The sequence below is a fragment of the Pelodiscus sinensis genome, chromosome 23 (assembly GCF_052426305.1).
Source record: "Pelodiscus sinensis isolate ZL-2025 chromosome 23, ASM5242630v1, whole genome shotgun sequence".
NCBI classification, from domain to species: domain Eukaryota; kingdom Metazoa; phylum Chordata; order Testudines; family Trionychidae; genus Pelodiscus; species Pelodiscus sinensis.
The window spans coordinates 13,421,204-13,445,515 of record NC_143074.1 but is presented as its reverse complement, the minus strand read 5'-3'; the positions used below and the strand labels follow the sequence as shown (position 1 = coordinate 13,445,515).

At 42.5% G+C, this 24,312-nt stretch overlaps 1 protein-coding gene across 21 annotated transcripts in view; it reads left to right on the top strand.

Moving 5' to 3' along the window:
• The window catches only part of FNBP1 (formin binding protein 1), a 169,831-nt gene that overhangs the window by 62,685 nt on the left and 82,834 nt on the right, over positions 1-24,312 (top strand). For all 21 annotated transcript variants that reach the window (XM_075905365.2, XM_075905380.2, XM_075905364.2 and 18 more), the window contains 4 exons: positions 4,086-4,142; positions 5,920-6,067; positions 19,932-19,994; positions 21,373-21,477. In XM_075905365.2, coding sequence (XP_075761480.1) covers positions 4,086-4,142; positions 5,920-6,067; positions 19,932-19,994; positions 21,373-21,477 — 373 coding nt within the window. The remainder of the gene's footprint in view (positions 1-4,085; positions 4,143-5,919; positions 6,068-19,931; positions 19,995-21,372; positions 21,478-24,312) is intronic.

Below are 24,312 nucleotides of genomic sequence, written 5' to 3'. Positions count from 1 at the left end.
TCAGTGGGGCACCTTTTAGCCCAAAGACTAGGCCAGTATCACTTATATGCCATTTTATAGCCATTAACACAACAACTTTTGAAGCTGGAAAATATTATTATGGTCATTTTACAGTTGGGGCAACAGAGGCAAAAAAAAGTTAACGGAATTCTCCATGACTCCATAGCGATGAGCTCTGGTAGTAGAGCTGGGATTAGAATATGGGAAATCTAGGACGTCCAGCATAGGAATTGTCTCACTTACTAGGACATGCTGATGCTCTTCCTTTCACTCCTTTTCCAATGGGGACTCTTGAACATTGCATGTGACATTATTAAATGTCATCATACGAACTGGCACTACACCATGAAGGAAATTTATACTATGAATTCTCCTCTGCAATTGTTTCTGAATTCAGAACAGACCTTCTTTAGAAAATCTTCCATAGACATATCAATAATCTTGACATCTAGATTTGCTGTGATATGTTTTATCATTATGGTTAGAGAAGCTGCTCTTAGTAAACTGACCTTGATGTTTTCTGAATCTAAGTCTCCTTTAGCTAATATATAATGCCATAAATATATCTACATTAGCTTGCTGCCAGTGACAAGGTGAAAACTTGTATATATCACTTAGACATGGAACCTTAAAGAGGAAAAATTGGTAGGAGAGTTATGTGGGGGAAGTATGGTTTAAAGAAGAGCAGGCTACAGTATAGAGCATGGACACCTCTTAAGGTCCTGATGCAATTTTTACTCTGGCACAACTCCTATTACCTTCATTGCTTGATTGGGACTCCTGGATTTTGGTCCATAGCTGTCTGAACAGAATTAATGACACATGCAGGCTAGGGATGTGTTAGGATACACAGTTAACCTTCAGAGTTACACCCCCCCCCCCATGTATCAGAGGCAGCAGCACGAAGGTGGGGGAAGGCCATCTCCCTGCACACAACGGCTCCTTCAGAGTTGCCTCCTCCCATATGTAACCGCTAAAAATTTCAGCAGTTGCATGTTTACAACCCCCCCCTCCCCACACACAGCAAGTGAACCTGCAGTAGCCATCCATCCAAGGAATAGCTCTTTGATATCCACTGTAGAGGCAGCTGCCAACATAATCTGTCTGAAGATGGGGTGCAAGGCAGTGTGGCTGAATTAATAAGGAATGGGGACATGGTTGAAAATGAACATTAAACAGACGTGATAAATCAACTGCCAATGGATCGATCACTGCATTGTCAATCCATGGCGTAGTGAAGACAAACCTCATTCAGTTTCAGTACTGTTTTCTGGGGACTAGTATTCTTCATCAAGGATATGTCTAGACTACATCCCTCTGGCAACAGAGGCATGTAGATTAGGCTACCCGGCATAGGAAAATGAAGCGGCGATTTAAATAATCGCTGCTTCATTTAAATTTAAATGGCTGCTGCGCTGAGCCGGTCAGCTGTTTGTCGGCTCAGCGCGCTAGTCTGGACGCTCTGCGGTTGACATCAAAGGCATTTGTCGACCTCCCAGGTATGCCTCCTGGGATGAGGTTTACCTGGGAGGTCGACAAATGCCTTTGACGTCGACTGCGGAGCGTCCAGACTACCGCACTGAGCCGACAAACAGCTGACTGGCTCAGCGTGGCAGCCATTTAAATTTAAATGAAGCTGCGATTATTTAAATCGCCTCTTCATTTTCCTTTGCCAGGTAGCCTAATCTACATGCCTCTGTCATCAGAGGCACGTGGTCTAGACGTACTCCAAGTGACCTTTTAGGTATGTATGATCAAATCTCTCTCTGCACTTTTCTTCTTCTCTGTGTGCATGTGTGTGTATGTTTCCTTCTATTTTGAAAAGTATAAATGTACAGAGGTTGAATAGATTTTGACTGGTTTCCTGCATCTCAACTCTGCCCTTCAGTTAAAGCAGTGGTCACCAACCAGTAGATCGGGATCTACTGGTAGATCTTGGAGCCTCTGACAAGTGATCCTGACTGGTTTGGCCAAAAGGCTATCAAGTGCCTACACTTCAGCTGCCCCTTACCCCCACTGCTGTGCATCTCCTGCCCCTCCCCCTGGGAGTCTCCTGCTTTCTGTGCAGAGCAGGGGAGGGAAAAGAGGGGTGCTGATGTCAGGGTGCCCCCTCTCCCATTCTGTATCCTTTCTCTACAGAACAGAGAGGAGGCACAACAGGACCAGGGATGGTGTTTGCTGGCTGCTTTTGGGAGTGGTTCAGGGCCAGGGCACGGGTGAGCCTGCCTTAGCCCCACTGCACCACCACCACCCAGGAGCCACCAGCAGTGCCCAGATGGAGCCCACATCCCAAACTCCTACCCCAGTCATGAGCCCCCTCATGCACCCCAAGCCCTTATCCTAGCTCTGAGCACCCATGCATCCAAACATCCTGCCAGAGCCTGCACTTAGAACCCCCTCTTAACATCCAACTGCCTGCCCCAAGAGCAGCTCAGAGCCCCTCTCACACTCCAAATCCCTAAATCCAAGACCAGAGCCTGCACCTCCAACCCTCTGCCCCAGCCTGATGAAAGTGAGTGAGGATGGGCAAGAGAGGGAGGATGGAGTGAGCAGGGGCGGGGCCTTGGAGAAGGGGTAAGAAGGAAGTGGGGCAAGGGTATTTGTATATGAGGTAGATCTTGGGTTGCACTTAAATTCAAAAAGTGATCTTGTGCTTAAAAAGGTTGGAGACCACTGAGTTAAAGTGTAAAGAAGAAAAGAAATAGGGAAGTGAAAAAGGGTTTGATGGAAGAGTGTTTGCTTTGCGTAAATAATAAAGTTGTGTGCAAAAGAGGAAATGGGAAATGTAGACAGTTACCAAATAAGGAAATAAGTACCAGGGAAAGTGAGGAATAGAGAGGTGTTTATTGTGGGAACCATAATTACTTAGTGTTGTGAAACAGATATGTGACAATACGAAATGGCAGGTTCCTGTACAAACTTAACTTTGATTTCAGTATATTGCCTCCAGTTCTACATGGAAACCCTGAAAAAATCACCATGTCATTTTTATCAGCCATCTAGTCTGCATTTTCAAGAAACATTCTGTGAACTGTGCCAGACTGAGAATAGGGGATAAATATCCTTGTTAGGAGGAGAATGTTATAGCTCTGAAGCTGTAAGCACTGATGAGCTCTACTGAGTGACTATCCGGCACTCAGTATGTTAAATCCTAGATTTGCCATTGGCTAGGGATTTGTAGTGCCTGCTTCTAGGAGAGATCTTTGAAGGCAGTTACCTTTTGCTTCTCTGTTCCAGACATGAGCAGTCAAATAGCATAGTAGGATTTTACAAGAGAATGGATAATTTGATGACTAATAATAATGTGTAGAATAATATGTGATGAAATGGGATGATCAGATTTCCTGTTTCTCACTACATCAGATGATCATCACAGTTGTTAAGAAGGACTTCCTCAGCTTCACCCCATCTGTGCAGAATCCAAAAACTGGCCAGTGTTTTTCACCTTCTTTATTGTATCAAGTAAAGGCAATAGTCAGAGGGGGATTTCTAGACTTCATAGCCCACTGGTGGTGTTTCTATAGCAAATCGTACTGTAGTGGGCTGGTTGATGAGTATATGTACTGCTGCTCTTTCCTGCATGGAATCAGAACAGTGCAACTGTTTGTCGTAGGCCTAATGCCATTAATAGCTGCAGGAGGTTCTTTTTTTGCTCAGGTAGATGTGGCATGTGTTTATGGAGTAGCATGATCTGAGTCAGTCTCTCTTGCCACTATGATATTCAGAATGTGCAGTGTGATTACAGCCCTGGTGGCCATGGACATGTTACTATGTTTGCACATTAGGTTAAGAAAAATCATTTGAGGTAAAGAGAGATGTATCTACCTGTTGTATATAGTCTTTCATTTAGATTGTAAAATCTTCAAGGCAGGGGACTGTCTCTTTGTTACATGCCTGTGAGGTGTCTAGCACAAGAGGGATCTGGCCTTTGGGTACTAATATATACATTATTATTAATTATTATGAATGTATCAGGTCATTACAACTAAATAATAAATGCTGGGGTGCTGTGAGTGTGGAGCATGTGGATAACATCTGGCAATTCTAATAAACAAATTTATTTATTTATTTATTTTTATTTTCAGGAATCTTTCAAAGAAATATCAGCCCAAAAAGAACTCCAAAGAAGAGGAAGAATACAAGTATGTTCATTATCAACCTATTGGTGGGGATGTGTCTGGGTAGATTGAGAGAGGGGAGTAAATTATTGAGAAGCAAGTGTGGTAGAAAAATATAGAAATCCTAGAAAAAGGCCTTATCTACACTTGCACTACCCTTAGGGTATGTGTAGCTACATGCCACACTGACAAGCAGGCTGTGTCTATACTGTGGTGTGTTGCTACATGTGGCAGTGAAAGGCTCCCGAGCAGTGGGGAAAGACACCAGCAACAGGGAGCTGCTAAAGCCTTTTTCCACTGCCTCTCTTCTATCAGAGCCTTTCCCTGCTTCATGAGAGTCTTTCACGGAGGTGGGAAGGCAGCTGGACACTACACTGCTAAAAATAGCATTATAGGTGGGGGAGACACTGTACACACACACACGTTTTGGAGGTCCTCTCTGACCTTGATGGGATCAAGAGTAATTCTTCAAGCTGAGCATCCTGGAAAGGACCTGAACTTCACATTTCTTTACTTATATCAGTGCACCCAGCCAGCATTTTTAAAGTTAGTTGACTGAAGATTCATATAATTAACAGGGTTTTTTTTTTAAAGAAAATGTCATAAAAGATTGAAACTCTACAGGAGTGTATAAATGAGGGACTAGATCCTCTTCACTGGAAGCTGAAAATAGACAGGCCTTTCCATCCACTGAAGCCAATGGATGTTTCAGTTGACTTCAGTGAGTATAGGTTTGGCTTCATTAGTTACGTAATTGGGCGTATCTAGATTTTGGGTCAGATCCTCAGCTTCTGTAAAACAGCTGCTAGAGCAAATTACACTAGCTGAGAATATGGCTCCTTGTATCATTATTTGGTTTAGTAAGTGGTTTGGTGGTCTTTTGTTTATTATCTCATAGTTCCAGAGACTGATTGTATTATATTACATTACATTAACTACAGGTTAGGACTGTGACCCTCCCCTTCAGCAATCTGCCTTTCTGGGTGTAAAACTGCTTGACTAGGATATAAATGTAGCTAATTCCAATAAGGATACCTTTTTGATCTCTCCCCCTTCCATGGCTTCCTCTCTTCCAGTCTTTGGTTTTGCTCCTCCTTTACATTTGTGTATGTGTATATGCATGCGCTCATTCGCGCTCTCTCTCTCATATCTCTTAATTTGCTCCCCACATCCCCCTCTTATTACCCTCAACTTCATTCCTATCTCTTTTTATTTCCTTTCTCCCTTTAAGTGATGCTATCATTTATGTGTTCCTAGCACAGGAAGCTGCAACAAGCATCTAACATGAATGTTATAATTCTGGAATCTAGACATGCAACTCTCCTTAGCTGTTCTCTCCTCCAATTGGTCAGCACTTCAGCCTGTCCTGAGAGAATTAAATGCTGCTTGCTGGTTCAGTTCTGTGCATGCCAATAGTATAATCTGCCTTCCTGAAATTAACCATATTCATGGAAGCTTAATTTTTCCTTTTAAATAATGAATGCAAACAGCAGGGTCAGGACCATTATGGTAGTGAAGCCAGCAAATATTTTCTGAATAGTTTTTAGATTAGTAAAGTCAAAATGCTTTTAGTATGTATGAGGCCACTGTAAAACTATCATTATGTCATGATTGTTTTCTCAGAGAACTGTCAATGCGTGGTATAAGGTTCCCTTTCAGTAAACTCCTGCCAACTTGTGCTAATGAGTATCCCATATTGTACAATATTACTGAATGCTGGGAGGAATGCAAATTCTCTTTGTAGTGTGTGTTCCTGAAAACAAATGGACTAAAAGCACAGCGCATTTTTTGTCCTCTTCAGGTACACATCATGCAAAGCCTTCCTAGTCACCTTGAATGAAATGAATGACTATGCCGGCCAGCATGAAGTCATTTCGGAGAACATGACCTCTCAGATCACTGCAGAGTTAACACGCTACATGCAAGAGCTGAAACAGGAAAGGAAATCGGTAATAGATTTTTTTTTACTTGTTCACAATTGCTTGATATTTAAAGCAGATGATTAATGTTAAGCAAATCTTTTGACAGGAGGATAACACAAACTTACTAAACCAAATCAAGGTTTGCTATGAACCAAGTGTAGCCAAAAATGGGTTACATGCACAGGTCAAATCACTGAAATGTTTGAATCAAACATAGTATCAAACAGCAAAGCCTGCAGGAGAATGTTGTCTAAATTAGGTCATAAAAACCATGTGTGCTTGAGACTCCTTCAGACAAAAAACATGGCTTGTACAATAGCATAGTGTTTAGCATGCAGTAAGCAGAAATGTTTCATCTCAGAGACTAGCTGAAAGAATGCTGATCTGTGGACAGGACCATCATCCCTTACCTCTTGCTAGAGATGGTTAACAAAATTTTGTCTAAAATAGGTGCTCAGGGTTTTTTCAATTTTTATCTGTTTTTATCTCTTTCAGGGTTTTATCTGTTTCCAAGCAGTAGCTTATGTATCCATGTTCCAGTCATAGCTGTTTCTTTTGTGCAATGGACAGAATTTAGAAAGGCAGATAGCTAAGGCCTAAGTCTCTCTTGCTTTTCCTCTTGTGTAGGTATTTACCCTTGTTCAAAGTGGACAAAAAATGTGACAAGATCATAGTTCTCCAGATGACAGTGTTTGCCCCCACTATACACAAAGGGTAAATCAGGGAAGAATCAGGCTCCAAGATTTTATTTTTAAATAAGAACTCTGGATGGTTAACAAACTAGGTGTCTACCTACTCTGGAAGGTGCTCAGTTAAACAGCCCCTTCACCCAAGTCAGCTGGCATGGACCAGATGCCAATTTTTAATTGCCACATAAGCACACCAATGTCTCAGCCACTTCCGTTGCTTTTCATCCAGAATATCCATGTGGCATTATTGAACACTTACTTGGGTGGATTTCCTGCTGCTAGAATAATAGCGTGCGTTATTGCAAAAGGCAAACAGAGTGAATGGAGAGAGAGAGAGTCACAGGAAAAAAAGAATATACAAGGCCAAAGAAGGAATCGTGCTAATCTAGTATTCTTCTGTCACTTCAAATGCTTCAGCCCATAATTGCGGAGAAAAAATGTTGTGAACAGAAAGATCGTGTTTGTTAATTAAGGCAAGACTGGAACATGTATGTCAGTGAAAACACTTTTCTATGGGTGTTTTATAGCAAATGTAAGTGGGATTTGGTATCTTTTTCTTGTGATTAAAGTGACTGGTAATGGTATTAATGGTGAATAGTAAAAGTGAAATAGGTACACTGTAAATGTGTGCTGCATGAGTGAAAAGTAAGTCATTAGTGTCATTCGAATGAGGTTCAATGCAGAAGCCAAGCTCAGACTGTATATTGGGCCTATTTAGACAGTAACTAAATAGCAATGAAGATATAGCAGACAATATGTGACAATACATTTGGCTTATTACTGGTCAGCCATTAACAGTGGAAGAGACTGATCAACAATTGTTGGTTTGTGTTTGTAGAATGATGAATCCTTGTCTGATCTTCATAGCTTTCATATTGACAAGTAAGCTGCTTTTTCATTTCAGGCTGTTTTCAGACATAGTCTCTTTTTTACAGCAAGAAACAACATAAATAATACATCACTCATACTGCATTTTGTAGGAGGGGAAAACTGTTGGTGTAATAAATATCACAGAGGTTTGATATGTTTGCAAAAACATTTATGATGCACACTAATGAATGGTTCAGAATTTCTGAAAATATACTGGGGAGGGTTTTCCCCTTTTTTTGATATAAATACAAAATTAGACCATGTGTTATAAATTGTCATTATAAGCTATGAGAAATGAAGGATGGTCCACTGGTTTGGTCTCTAGCCCACAGTTTGGGAGACTTACGTTCAAGTCTCTGCTTGCCCCAAACTCCTGGCTGACCGTGTTCTCTGTGTGCCTGTTTCCCATCTGTAAACTAGAGAAAATATCACTTTCCCACCTGATGTGAAGAGTATAAATATGTTTTTAAAAAGTTGTGAAATGCTCAGATAATAGAGCACTGAAGTCCTGATAAATACCTTGGATGGCTAGAAATTAGTGTTTATAAAGTACTCTGAAGAGAAAAGGGGATTATTAATATTAAATTTCGGATATATATATTGTTAATTATATGACAGAGTCAGAAAATATTGATTCAGCAAAGTGTTTCACTCCAGATTCATGTTCATATTACTCCATTGATTGAAATGGGCTGCACTAGTGTGAAATGGGAATAATGAATAATGCTCACTTTCTTCTTCTTTTCTAGGGGTTAAATTCACCTCTTTGCAGAGGGCCAGTATGACACTTGGGTCTCTGAACATATGGCTTATATGGTGTATAGATTCTGTGCTGGGTAAATCTCACTGCACATATTGTTTAAAAGTGTTTCTGGGTTTGTTTGACTGTAGTGAAGAATGAGCCAGGTGAGGCAATACCTTTTATTGGACCAACTTCTGTTGGTGGAAGGGACAAGCTTTTGAGCTTTCAGAACTATTCTTTTGGCAGTGAAAGAATATCATTATTGTATGCAGTAAAACATGTGTTATCCGGCATGCTCGGGATTAGGGTGTTCTGATTATCTAAAAATTCCGGTTATCTGTGGGTCCCATCAACCTAGGAAGAACCAATGGACAATAGTAAAATTCAAGGTTTTTAATATTGGTAGTTTTGTAGTGAGAGGCAGTTGGTCTCACATTTATATTTTGAGTTAAAGATGATTAGTACTTCTTAAATTAAAAATTGTTAAGCCAGTCATGGTAAACCAAACCAGGCTGTGCGCTTGAAGATGTGACAGTATTGTGGCTGGAGGCAATGCCAGTTAACAATGTTTTCTGGTTACCAGAGTGCCGGATAACAAAGGTTTCACTGTATAACATATTGCAGATGTGACAGTTGCTACTAATGAAAGTATGGGAACAGGCTGTTGATCCATTGTGGCAGATACATCTGGAGGCTGACAGTAGCCATGCAGTCGATTGATGAAAAAGCAGGTTCTTTGTGCTTCTTCTATCTTAGCCTGGTTTGGAATTAAATGAGAATCTTTGCTGCCTTTCGTTTCTATAGAACAGCTCATATATGTTGGCACATGACCTCCTGTCAATCATGAGGGAGCTGTCAGAAAAAACAGGCAACGATTATTTTTGTAAAACATAAATAAGTTTGGCAGTAAAGGTCAAATCAGTGCTTTAAATTTTGTCACATCATACATTCTACTTTGAGTATATTTCTGGTCGTAAACTCTTGTTTGCATCTGATGGACTCCATGGGGTGGGGTACTGGTGTTGGAGAAGAGTTAATCGTTCTGAGGGATTCTGCCCCCTTTATTCACACTGACTAATACCTTATTCTTCAAGCAGTCATACTGATTTCAATGGGACTTTTCATGTATTAAGGCATTTTCAGTGTGAAAAAGGGTGGCAGAATCTGGCACTATGAGAATCCTTAATGGCTTTCACACATTCACATGTGTTGTTTATGTTATGGGAGGGTCTACAGACCTCAACTATTGTGCCAGGGGCTGTGCAGACACAGAGACATTCTGCCCCAAAGAGATTGCAGCCTAAATAGACAAGACAGACAAAGAATGGGTGGCGGAAAAGAGGCAGAAAGGGATGTAATGATTTGCCCAAGGCCACCAGCCAGTCAGTGGCAGAGCTGAGAATACCCAGATTTCCAGGGTCCCAGCCTGGTTACCTGTATACTAGATTATGCCTCTATAGAAGCTATGGGCATAAATTTTCAATTAACATTTTTACTTATAAAAGTTAAAAATAAGAGACGAGGTATGAAGCCAGGTAAAAGCTGCACAGGAGCCATTCATTAATTAAATGAAAATATCCAATTAACTATGGAAGACTGTGACAAGCTTAGCAAAGACATTCTGTAATAATACAGTTTTATAGTCATCATGTCTTTCATACACAATACATCTCCAAATGCTTTACAAAGCTAAACAGTACTGTTAAATTTAAGTAAGAGTAGAGAAAGAAATGGAGACTGGGGAAGTGGAGAAGAGCTATTTTTAAGGATTGTAATGATAAATTCTATGTATTTATGTACCTACCTCTTTTCCTCCTGAAGGTTCCCAAAACTTATTGCAAACACAGTGACAGACGCAATTATATATAGGGATCATGCAACCAACTGTGAAATGCACATAGATCTGGGGCAAATATGGCAGCATTTTGGTATCCAAGGCAAGGCAGCGATTTAGGCTGGGAAGTGAAGAAGAATACTGGAAAATACAGGGTTAATTTAGGTAGGCAAAATGTAGCTAACTGGTTTAGAACTGAGTTAGGACATTAGTGTTAATATCCCTTCTTTTACAAAAAGTGTCCTGGGAATTTTTAATGAGCACAGGTGCTTAAAACAGTAGTTTTATGTCTTATCAGAAAGCTCAGATGTAGATAGTGAAGGAGTATCAGAGAGGCAGATAGTGGTAGAAAAGTTAGTAAAAAGTTTAATATTTCAGGTAACAAATCCTTTTTTTAAATTCTTTGTTCACTGCTGATGACTGGTGTCTTCTATGGTGACATTCACACTTCCAGATTCGCACTGCAAATAACAATGAATATATTGCAAAACCTCCAGTTGACTAGCAACTGCAGCTTGTTTAAGCAGAAGCTAGAGGGGAATAAATGCTTACTGTGGTTAACAATTTGAAAGAGGAAGACCTTTTTAGACAGGGTTGAAAGTTAATTTTTGTAAATCCCGTGGCTATTTTTGCAGATGAGGAAAACATAGCAAAGGTAATTTACTGTGAATAGGTTTCAATTTAAGAAGTTTTATTCTGACTTTTGAACAGGATGTTTTATGGGGCTCCAGAAAAACTAGAGGTAGCTAACTTATTATTTATTCCAGGGTTGTTGGAATGTTTGTAAAATCCCAAATAAAACCCCAAATATCTTTTTTTTTTGTGGTAGTGTTAATGCATTACTATAGTTGATTGTGGGTTTGATCATGCAAGGTGTTAAGCAGTCTGGCCCTGGTCCAGCAAACATTTATGCGCCTGCTTACCTTTAAACTAAGATTGCACATTTTCTGCAGTTCTCATCTCTGAGTGTGTAGATTCCATGCAGATCTCCCCTGATTTGATACCTGGCCTATTTCCCCACGGCCAGATGGTTCAGCAGAGCTGCTTGAAGAGTGGGCTGCTGGAGTAGTGCACTGCCAGAGTCCATGAAGCTTAGCTCCCGTGGAGTTCTTTTGTTGAAACTGCAGGACTGAAGTGCTGCAACTTCCCATCTTTTCTGTTTCCTCTCCATCATCCTGTCACTTCTAAGCCTCCATCACTGCTTATCCTCCATCAACACTAGTTCCCCTCTGGCCTTATCCTCTCACATGAAGTGTCTTTGTAGCGTCCAACCTGTGGAGCTTAGTGATGCTCCAGGGCCCCCTATGGCTTGCAGGCAAGGCTGGGGAGGGCACTGAGGGCTGGCTGCTACTCCTGGCACTGCCCCTCACACCCGTTACCCCTACCTTGCTCAGAGACCCGGAGAGGCTGTCAGCTCCCTTGCCTATAGCCACTTGCTATTCCACCTCCTCCTCTTGCAGCTGTTCTCTTGCTACCGGGACCACAGTGCACCTTCTCTTACCTGAATACCCGCCTAGGCATAATTGCTCTGCTTTGATTTACAGAAAGATTGCAATAAGTAGGATTTTGGTTATAGAAATTTAGCAGGTAGCATAAAATACCGTAGTCATATAAATGTGACTACCACAAACTCTCTTACATCTTCTCTCTGTCCATTAGCTATGGCACTAATGGTACAGCTCAGAGCCCTGGATAGCTAGTTCTGCCCCTTTTGTATAGTCACTTCCCTGGCTTTTGTCTTTAAAGCCCTGGTTTCTCAGACTCTGTGGTCGGTAAACACGACTCCCTTAATCTGTTCTGCTTCAGAGAGAGACAGGATTATTTCTAAATTCTGATTATTTTAGTTTACCTTGCCGATTATTTTAGTTTACCTTGCCTGTGGTTAGCTGTTCTTAAAGTGTGCCTTCAAAATAGACCTAGTTATTGGTTAAACATTAGAAACAGCAACGGTCAACTTAAAGATTATCTAAAAGACCAAATCACACATCTGAAAAACACCAAATAAACACACCTATGTAAAGATAGTCCTGTATTCATGACACTGTTCATAATGCTGAACTTTAGTTACATGGCTGTTGTTTCACAAATGAGAGAGAAGACCTCAAGACCTGTTCTTGGAAGCAAAGACTTTTTCTCAAGAGACAGCATTTCCTGCTTCTGAGGTTAACTGATCGAGAGCAGGCAACTGTCAGTCCAAAATTCTTCTCTCTTTCACTCTGAGGCCTGGTCGACACTAACCCCCATGTCAACCTAAACTATGTCACCTCATCTATGCAAATAGCATAGCTGAATTTGACGTACCTACCACAGCATCTTGGGTGTGGAAGGTCAGCAGGGGCTGCTCTCCTATCCACACCTTCTACTCTTCCAGTTTTGGTGGAGTACTGGAATCAACAGGAGAGTGCTCAGAGATTGATTTATCACATCTAAGCTGAAGTGATAAATCAATAGCTGGTGGATTGATCACTGCAGTGTCTATCCTTAGCATAGTGGAGACAAGCCCCAAGAATCTTCTTGCTTGTCAGTGTCAAAGACGAAGTTCTGGACTAAACAGATCACACATATCATCCAGCATGATGTACAGGAGGCCCCCGCTTTACGACAGCCCTATTTACAACCTCCCGCACTTATGACCTTTTCCATAAGTGCAGAAGGGGCCAAAATCCCTCTACTTACGTCCTTGGCCCCTCATTTATGATGGAGCATGATGCCTGTCATAAATGCGGGTTCAAGTTACAATGTCCCCGACTTGCAACGCTATCTCAGTAACCAATCGCGTTGCAAGTCGGGGGCAGCCTTATTGCGTAAGTACAAAATGCTGCCAAATGTACAAATTAAATAAATTGGGTAAATGGAGAAAAAGTATTACTTTCTCTAATCTCGTCCAGCTATAACAATTTTAAGAGAACTTGTAACCATATTAGGGAAAACTATGTTAGGTAGAAAGGTGAATTGTTAAATTGATAGACCAGATGTCCATGGCTCCCTCTCTGCAATCACATAATGTCATTATTTCTCCTTTGGAGAATTTGGAGTTACATCTTGTTTCCATTCTCAAAGGGACAGAGAGAGGCTAAGCAAGATACACTGAGATGGCAGACACCAAAATCTGCTGCCCTCTCACCCAGCCCAGCCTACCTGGAAAGAGTAAGGTCTTGTTTATGCTAGGGAAGTTTTTTAAAAAAAAAATGTTCCGCCATCACTGACAGCAGTTGAACTGCACTTATGTTAGCAATGCTGAGAGGTGTAAATAGGATGCTACTGATGTTCTATGTCTAAGGAGTTTACAAAAGATTTAAGCTATGTCTACACTAGAGAACTTGCAGCATCAATATAATTAATCCACCCTCAGTAAGCAGTGGCAGCTGTGTCTATGGAAGAAGTTCTTCTGCCAATATAGCACTGTGCACAGAAATGTTTATGCCAGCATAATTTATGTCACTCCAGGGGGTTGGAATAGTCACACCACTGAGCAACATTTGGGACGTAAATGGTAATGTAGACTTAGCCTTAGACTGAAAATTGGCTGTTCAGAATTTAGCTATATACAGTACACCCTTGCTGTAATTAATCGCTTGGGATCCAAGCCATTTGTTTGTTGTATACAGGGGTTCATCACAGAAAAAGAGATCTGATGCAGTTGCATCAGGGGCTGACAGTTCCTCCAGCTCTAGGGCTAAAGGTGGGATCCAAGGACTGGGTTCGTTATATCCAGAGATAACAAATATTATTGACTTTCAGCATCAAATTGCTACGTCAAGGTATGCTTGATGCTTATGGCCCTACGCTGTGCATCTCTAATAGCTCTGGTCCCAGGATGTTCAAACTCATCCTCCAAAGCACGTCTGATGGTACAGAGGTGTGGGAGGAGCTGCTGGAGTGGGGTGTGGGTGATTGGGAGCGGCAGCTTCACATTCTGCTTCTTTTGCTGCTGTGTTTCCCAGGAATGCCCTGCGGTTCTGCAAATACTGATTTATATCTACACATATCTGAATCCACTGCTGTAAATTTTTATCTGCTCGGGGCTCTACCTACAGATGATTCTGTGTTTGTGTTTGTGTCTTTTATCGTTTCCCTGTTTGAGTTCATTTGAGAGTGTAATGTTTGTCTGGTTTCCCCCACATAGCTGTTTTTGGGGCACTGGCACATCTGTCTTAAAAGTAGTGTTACAGGGGGGAGAGAGGAGTTGAGGGGTTGATCATTGAAGCATTGAAGGTTTTGCATCTGTTGTTCTGTCAGGGTCTGATGCTGCTTTGAGTTGTTCTGTCCTGGTCTGTGAAGAGCCTGCATCAGATGATGAATTTGGTGAGGCTGGAAATCTGTTTTGAAGGCAGCAAGAGGTTGTTCAGAAAGATTTCTTTCAGGATGGGATTCCCATCGACCATAGGTTGTAGTTGTTTGATGATACCCCTTATGGCTCCAGTATGGGATGAGAGATGACAAGAAGGATGTATGGTCATGTTAAACTGTCAGCGAGAAGTGTGGGTTATGTTGGTATAGTCAGAGAAACAGTTCAGAGGAAATAGATGTGCAAAGACAACAGCCCACTTCACCGCATGTGTCTGAAGGTTTTGCATGCCAGTCATGCCAGTAACTGCATCCTGCCTGTAATCTGACTCCATTTTAAAAATGAAAAGCTTGGTCAAGGCAGGGTTCGAGCATTCACACTCAGAAGGGAATGCCATATTCCATATTTATCAACTGCTTAAATAAGTACCTCACTGTGACTCAGCTGCATAAATTTGTGTGAATAATTAAAGTGCTGATGTTCCACATGGTTTTCTGAATTGTCATTCGCTGTGTGCCCAAAAGATAGAAAAGCCTCATTTTTTGAGGAGTACAGGATCTTTCAAAAAAGGGTTTTATTTTCAAAAGATCCTGGTCTAAACTGCTGTTTTTCTATCAAAAAGCCCTGTGTCGAAAACCCCCCCCCCCCCCCATGGCCGCCATTATGCAAAAGCAGCGTGGGAAATTTAAATCCCAGCTTCATTTGCAATTTCGAAGTGTCTGATATACATCCCTTTTTCGAGAAAGGGATGTAGTCTAGACACAGCCCTAGAGTTCTTTGAGAGGGTCAACAAATATGCGTACAGGGGGGATTTAGTGGCTAGATCTCTAGAAAGCCTTTGACAAGGTCCCTCACCAAAGGCTTTTAAGTAAAATAAGTTGTTATGGGATAAGAGGGAAGGTCCTCTCATGGACTGATAACTGGTTAAAAGACAGGAAACAAAGGATAGGAATAAATGATTAGTTTTCAGAGTGGAGAAAGGTAACTAGTTGGGTCCCCCAAGGGTCTGTCCTGGGATCCATCTTATTCAACTTATTTATAAATGATCAAGAGAAAGGGGTAAACAGTGAGATGGCAAAATTTACAGATGATACCAAACTGCTCAAGATAATTAAGACGGAAGCAGACTTTGAATAGCTTCAAAAACATCTCACCAAACTAAGTGATTGGGCAACAAAATGGCAAATGAAATTTAATTTTGATAAATGTAAAGTAATGCACATTGGAAAAAATAATCCCAAGTATACATACAATATGATGGGGACTAATTTAAGTACAGCTACTCAAGAGAGAGAGCTTGGAGTCATTGTGGATAATTCTCTGAAAACATCCACTCAGTGTGCAGCGGCAGTCAAAAAAGCAAATAGAATGTTAGGCATCACTAAAAAAGGGATAGAAAATAAGACAGAGAATATCTTATTGCCTCTATATAAAACCATGATACACCCACATCTTGAATACTGCATACAGATGTGGTCGCCTCATCTCAAAAAAGATATATCGGCACTGGAAAAGGTTAAGAAAAGGGCAACAAAAATGATTAGGGGTTTGGAATGGGTCCCATATGAAGAGAGATTAAAAAGATTTGGACTTTTCGGCTTAAAAAAGAGGCGATTAAGTGGAGATATGATAGAGGTCTATAAATCATGACTGGTGTGGAAAAAATGAATAAGAAAAAGTTATTTACTTATTCCCACAATATAAGAACTAGGGGTCACCAAATGAAATTAATAGGCAGCAGGTTTAAAACAAAAGGAATTTTTTCTTCACTCAGCGCATGGTCAACCTGTGGAACTCCTTGCCAGAAGATGTGGTGAAGACTAGGACTTAAACGGGGTTCAAAAAAGAGCTAGATAGATTCATGGAGGTCAGGTCCATCAATGGCTACAGTCACATAAAAAGTCATATGTCGGTCCTGCAGCTTAGGAGGGCTGGGATGGAAGTTTCCATCCCTGCTGTGCCCAGGTTAGTATAGCTTGGGACCCTGCAAGCGCAAACAGCAGCTGGGCTTTATCAGCTTTAACCCATGCCTTGAGCTGGGAAACTACTAAGTAGTAAACAAGTTTGACCTTGGTCTCAGCTCGTAAGAGTGGTAAGAATGGTGTTGAGCCAGTACGCGCACACCCATAAACAACTGTAGTAACTAGTGTAGGGAGTCTCGTGCCCAGTGAGTCTCACCAGGGACCTAGACCTTGGAGGGTGCCCTGGATCCCCCCAGCTGGAGCCATGTCCACTGCGGCCTGGTGCGAGGTGACAGGAACAGGACTCCCCACAGACTGAAGGGGCATAAGCCTTTCTAAGTGCCTGTTGCTCGCTTTTATGCATTGCTCTGCCTATGCTTATTGATGTATTACTTTGCAGTAGCTGTGTAACCATCTGGTAGTATTAAGCCTATAATACTGATGTAGTGAGATTAATAAAAGCAACTATCCCTAATTGACTCTGTCTCGAAGCGAATCTACATCCCTGTTAGGCCCTGGCCCTGTGAGTTGACAGCTACTAGCCAGGATGGGTAGGAATGGTGTCCCTAGCCTCTGTTTGTCTGGAAATGGATGACAAGAGAGGGATCACGTGAGGATTACCCATTGTGTTCCCTCCCTTTGGGGCATCTGGTATTGGCCACTGTCAGCAGACAGAATACTGGGCTAGATGGACCTTCGGTCTGACCCAGTATGGCCGTTCTTATGTAAGGATAGCTACAGGCAGGAAATGTAATGTGAAGAAAGGAAATCAGTCTCATTTGCAGTTTCAGCATGAGATACTATTCCCCATATCTTTTTGTCAAAGAGATGTTGCTTCGACGGAAAATTAAAAGTTAATTTACAGTTGTTGTTTAAGTAGATTTCAGGAGAACAGACCTATGAAATTAAGTAGAAGCATTTCAAATTCCATGTTTTGGAGAAAACTGTATCTTACCTCATTAGTAGCCTGAGGAGCTGAAGCATCAGAGAATGAGTCTGACTGAATCTGATTCTAGATAAGGAACTTTAAATCAGTTTAGAGTGGTTTTTTTTTCCAACAAGGCGTTTACAATGACATGTTTTATAATGTCATACTGAGGTGAGTGCTTTTTTCACAAGTGAAATGTGGTGGGTAAAGGTCAGAATAGCAACAAGTATCGTCAGAGTAAATGGAAAAGGCTGTGTTCTTCAGAGCTGTAGCTCTGCCAGCTTTTCAGCTGCATTGCCTTTTATGGCTTGGCTGCTTCACATTCAAGTGTTCTGTATAGATGGAACTCTAACAGCCTGACTTGGACACTGTACATACCCATAATTAAAAGTGTTACTGACATTGTCGCCCATTTTCCCTTCTCTACCTTGACAATTCTAGGTTAGCGATAAATGATGTCCCACGCTGCTATGTTTGGCTGCAGATGAGCAGCCAGGCCAAAGGAGAGATTTAGAGTTACACACTGTGGTATTTAGAATCCTCAGAGTGGTCTTTATTCTTTTCCTTACTAAAGGTTAATCCGAGTTGTGGCAATTAGATACTATTAGGTGATCCGTGGGAGGGATGATAATGGTCTTTGGGATCTTATTTTAAGCCCCACATGGGAAATAGCTGACTTTTTTGGTGGCATCCGAAAGGCACATAGGAACTACCATATTGAATCAAGCCAGCAATATATATAATCCAGTATCCTGTGTCACAGACCATGATCAGGACCAGTTGCTTCAGAAGAAGGTTCAGGAAACCTTGAAGTGGCCACTTGTGTATTAATCTGTCTAGAGGAGAAGTCTCTTCCTATCCGTGTTAATTAGTGGCTCTTACAGTGAAGCATGAGCTTTTATCCTTTCTAACGTGACTATGTTGTTGTTTTGCATGAAATAGGTCACATAAAATACCACAACTTTCGCTGAAGCTGATGTTGGGAAATGCTGAGCATCTGCCAGGATCAGGCATATTCTTACTGAGATTTCTTTGTAAAATTGTCTGTAAAATCTTAATTTCCAAATGAAAATAATGTTGCAATGCCTGTGCCTGTTAGCGGTAGGGATGTTAAAATGTGTTTTAATTAAGAAACCAGGTAACCACTGAAATATTCAGTAGTTACATGGTTACACGTGGGGGAAGCTGGCTCCCCATGAACACTGGCTTCCCCCCTCCTTCCGCCCCCCCCCGTGCTACTGCCTCTGTATCAGAGGCAGCAGCATGTATGTGTGTGTGTGGGGGGGGGGGGGGGGGGGGACACGACAGATAGCTCCCCAGGAGCTGGTGCTTGTGAGAAGCTGGCTTTTAAGGGGTTACTGGGGCCCAGAACCTGCATATCAAAAGTGTCTGTGGCCAGATCTATATTAGACCCAGAAGGTCGCCTTAAGGTACACAATTCCAGCTATATAAATAATGTAGCTGGAGTCAATATACCTTAATCTGAGCTTGACGCCATCTCCACAGTGGAAGGTTGACAAGAGCAAATGCTCCATTTGGCTTCCTTTACTCCTTGTGAGGAATAGGAGTACTGGTGCTGACCAGGGGCACTGTCAGTGTTTGATTTAGTGGGTCCTTACTAGAACCATTAAACGCTAGACGTTTGATCTCTGCCATGGCAAGTGGAGATGTGGTCTTTGAATCAAGAGACACTGCTGCAGCTTTTCCCCACCAGGCAGGTTGAGTATGGGGAAGGGAGGGAAGGATGAGGCTTCCCTGGGGCTCCTCTGAGCAGATATAGGATAGGATTGGGCTAGCCCAGGGCTCTTCTTGCAAGTATGGGATGCTGGGGGCTTCCTCGGGTGGGGTCCTATGGATTGTTCTGCTCTGTGGCCCAGAATTACTGTTGGTGAGCTTGGTATGATATATAGACTACATCTTTACACCCTACTATTCTTGTAAAGGGGTTAATCTGTTTTAACAAGGTATGTCACTTAATAGGCTCCATAATAGACATTTCACACACACAAATTTCTATAGCAGCCTAATTTAGACAACAAATCATAAAAAATAAGGTTTCTGCAGGAATCCAAAGTAACTGGACATGTCTCAGAACAGAGCAGAAGAGGACAGTCAGTCCCACAGACGGAGGGAAAGAAGAACATGCTCATATTGTACATGAATGAAAATAAGTTAATGTATGTCCAATATAAGTGATAGAATGTGCCAATCAAGGAGGATGATTCTGTGTCATGACCATGGCTGGGAAAGTGTCACATTGCGAAAAATGTGTTCAATTGCTATTTAAAGAGATCCTGTTCAGACGGGAGTAACGTGGGGATGGTTGAATGGGAAACCAATAACTAAGGGTTACAGTAAACAACTGTGAGGTGGAATTGCTAAAGGGATTAATTATACTTTGTTTATGAAACCGCTTTAATTATTGCAGATGTAAATCCATGGCCTACTGAGACCTGTATGGCTTGGTAGACTCACAGAACAGATGCAAGTTTTTTGTTTTGTTTTGTTGTCTTTTTCTAAACCTCCTCGAATTTGATTGTTGATTCTTTTTTATAATACTTTTGGCTTTTTTTCAACAGTACTTTCATGATGGAAGAAAGGCACAACAGTACATTGAAACTTGCTGGAAACAGCTTGAAGCAGTAAGTGGAAACAACTTCAGAACTGATATTATAGCTATATTGTCCCTATATGTCTTTATAGGGATGTTTCTAAACATTGTGATTATGACATGGTTTGAAGAGAGTGTCTGAAAGCCAAAGGAACATGACATGAAAACTCTTGTCTCTAAATGATACTGAAAGATATTGTAGCGGGTTTGACTCACTTTCACGGCTTCTTCCCTCAGGGTGGCTTTTGGGGAAGTAACTGTCTGCTCCAATGCCAACGCACCCCCTTTGGGTGAGGTGTTCTCTTCAGGGCACTGCCCTCTGGCAGTGACCACTCCGGTCTTGGTCTGCGCCCCCTTCAAGGGGGGAGTCATTGTTCTTCCTCCGCTTCTCCTCCAGGGTCCTCCCTACTCCTAGGACCCCCAGTTCTTCTCCCACTCTGCATGCCCGGTTGCCTCCTGCAACCCTGCCTTGCGGACTTATGGCCTGGGGCTTCCCTGGCTCAAACTTCCCCAGCCTACCGCAGCTGCCTCCTTGCGAACTGCGGCTGCCTTCTTGCAGCCCGGCCTTTTAGGGCTGCCTCCGTGCGAGCTCTATCCTCCATGACTGCCTCCTTGCAGCCCCTAGAGCCTTAGGTTGGGTAGCCTGGGTTTGCTAGGCCGAAGCCTCTCTCATTGCAGGCAGGCAGGTCTCCTCCTCCCAGGAGTTGCTCTATATGGCCTCCAGCTGGGTTTCCTCCTGACTCCAGGTCTCAGCCCCTTAAAGGGCCAGTACAGGGCAACACCCTGCCACACCCCCTCCCCTTAAATATCTCTCCTGGGGGTTCCCTCATGCCGCAACCCCCATCTGCAGGTCTCCCTAGCGGCACCACCCATACCACTACCTGGGCGGTGCCTTTCACTATAGACTTTCACTATGGCCAGTTGTTTGTTCTCTGGCCCTCCTCCTGGCCAGCTGTGCCTTAGTCCCTTGCCAAGGGCTAGCCAGGCCCTCTAGGTCCCCATAGAGCATTCCCTCCTCCAGTGCCCAGACACACAAAATAATGAAAGTAGTATTGGCTCATTTATTGTGACCTCATCAGCAGTGAGGAATTTAAATGAAGATGGGATAGTTATTTGATGGGTCAGAGCAAGAAGGTGCCCCCATATGGAAAAAGGCTGTGGGACTAATGGGACATCAAGACTGGCTTTACCATCAGAGCCAATCTATCTGAAGATCAGAGCAAAGATTTTCTTTCCGATAACTTTGACGCTTTTGCTGTTTATCGTGGAAATGTGTTCAGCTGTAAATGAACTGTTCCCAAGCTCTTGACAGTGTTTACAGAAAATGAAATTAGCAAATGTTGCTTACTAGGTTGAATTTCAAGTCCTCTTTTTCTCTAGTATCTGATGGGCTCATTTTTCCCTTTCAGAGTAAAAGGCGGTTTGAACGTGACTGCAAGGAAGCTGATAGAGCACAGCAATATTTTGAGAAAATGGATGCTGACATCAACGTTACAAAAGCAGATGTTGAGAAGGTAAGCCAAAGTCAGGTGACATGCACTTCATTTGTGAATACATATGTTAGAATGGTCTCTCCTTCAGTTCCACTGATAACACGTGTCCTCCAGAACTGACCATCTTAAATGTATGCAGAATTATTGTACCCGTGTCAGTCCCAGGATATTAGAGGGACAAGGTTCAAAAGCTTGTCTAGCTCCCTAAGGGTGTGTCTACACAGAAGCATTATTTTGGAATAACGGCCGTTGTTCTGAAATAACAATGCGAGTATCTACACAGCAATTCAGCATTATGGAAGTCGGGAAGTAGGTAGATACCATCTGGTCACTATATGTTAGAAGCAGAACAACAAAACGTACAATAAACCCAGAATATTTCCCCAAAGCATACTGGCATGTGAAAGGAGAAAAGTCTCCTGTGGCTTTGTCATTTTCCCAGCTATTAATTGTGAATTCACCATGCAGATTGAATCCTTTACCACTTTTCTGGGTTTTTCACAGTATTTTACAGGTGACTATATATCCTAGCATGTCAAAAAGTGTGACACTTCATGCACATTAGGTGCTAGAAATAATTTTTCTGCTTTATTATGTAATTATTTATGTAACTTGATGAATTACATGGTGTTGCCAAGGTCCCAGGCAGTGGGGACCACATAGCCTGCCCGAAGGCTTCTCACTGGGGCTGGCCCAGGGCAGAAGTGGGGTGCAGGGTGCAGGTTGCCTGCCGGCTTTTACCTGGGGCTGGGTCAGGGGCTGTGCAGGCTACCTGCCACCTTCTTCTCAGGCCAGCCTGGGTTGGGAGGGAGGCCATGCAGGCTGCCCTCTGGCAGGGTGGGGGCAGGGGGAACCACCCATCGACTTCTTCATAGGGCCAGCCTGGGATGGGGAGAGTGGCGCCATGCCACCCACTGGCTTCTCTCTGGTGCTAAGCTGGGAGACGGGGGGTGCAGGCTGCTCTTTGGCTTCTCTCCGGGGCAATGGGGAGGCTGAGGTCATGCTGCTGGCCAGCAGCTGCGTCCGGGGCTGGGGTGCTTGCTGCCCTTCTGTGGTCTTTCTCGAGTATAACTGTCTCCCATGCTTGCTGCCCCCCTGTGGTCATTTGTGTGTGTAACTGTCCCTGCTCTCACACCTCTCCCCTTCCGCTTGATGCAAAATGGTCACATTCCATGCACATCCAATTGTCCTGGCACAACCAAAACCCTGACCTTGCTTTAAGTTATAAGAGGAAGCGGCATATTAAATTAGGTGATCCTAGCTCTTACCGTTTAGGAAGAGTTCCTGAACAAACAGACTCACAGGCAGACTCCAAAATACTCTAAAATACATAGTAGAAGAAAAATAAATTCTAGAATTCATATTCTGGTTAAACAATTAGGACTCACCCTTACCCCCACCCCCTGCAAGATTTTATGCAATACTGAAGTCAAGCCCAGGAAACACACAGACATGGCCTGTGATCAATTATTCCTGAGTTCTAATCCCAGTTCTAACACTGGTGTCCTCTCTGTGACCATAACTAATTCACCTATCAATGATGCACAAGATAATGTTAGGCAATTTCTGGAAGGTAAACTTTATTTTCCTTCCCTATAAAATTAAGAGGGAAATGGGAGAGAAAGGAGGGAGAGGTTTGCCTTCCAGAATCTGGAAAGGCAGGAGCTACTACTAGGCATGGCACTGATCCCTACAGAAGGCATCAGTCAGGTCCCCAGTTATGCTATCTACAGCAGAGTAGATGTAGAAGGAAGGGTTATCAAAATTAATTGAATGTTCAATAATATTGTCAAACAGAGAGGACAGTGTTTTCTAAGTGCTTGTGTTAAACAGGATTCATCTATATCAGGCTGTGAATAATGGCCTTTCTTTGCTTCACCCCGTCCATGTGACAGGATTTGCTCTTACGTAACTCATAAGTGCAAAATAGGATATTGTTTAACCAAGAACTGCAGTTGGGGGTTGCTTTAGCTAACTTGTGGCAGAGCGAGATACAAAAACTGTTCAGTCTCAAGTGATGCAATATGATAATTCTCTGACCGTCTTTGTTATGGTGTCTCTAATTTCACTTGCCTCTCATAACTTGGCTGTCACAGTTCCATTCCCAAAAACTTTCTGTCCAGGAAAGCAGACAATTTGGCTTCAGTTGGTGCCAGTGCTGTTCAGGCTGCTGGCTGAATAAAATGCTCCCAACCAGCATGATTAGTTGCCCTCCTTTCTGGGGCTTGAGATAAACACCTCTGCTGCATTAGCCTGTTCCTGCTAACGTGAGGAGGCAGTATGGGCTATTTTTACATCAGTCTTTGCAGAGAAATGGAATTTAAAATCTGTGGTGCATCACAATTACATTTGCAAATTGTTTTTTTTTTAAAAGTTGTGATTCGCACCCTGTGATTTGAGAACAAGAGGATTCTGTGGAAGACTCTGCATCTCTGATCATCCCCCTAGAATGATAACCAGCTCTGATAAATGCAGCAGGAAATGCTGCAGTAGGGTAGGGTTGCTAGTGATCAACACCTAAAGGGACTTTGCAGACCTTATTGGGGGGGGGGGTAGGGTGATGGTGGAACCACAGCATGCCTTTTAGACAGGGTCCTCTTTCTAGAGTTGCAATCGCAGCCTTCTAATGAACAGCATCTCAAGTGGCTGCTTTGCTTCAATTGTGTTTAAAGTCAGGCTTGTCAGGAACTAAAGGAAAGGAAACATGCGGAATTAATTGACTGCAACATGTCAGAAGCCAGACTGTGCCCAGTTTGCCCTGGTCTCCTTGGAGGTAGTGTTGAGATACAGCATTCAAGTGTGTTGGCCTTATTATTGAGCCCTGAAGAGTTTGCAATTACAACTAAATTATTTTTA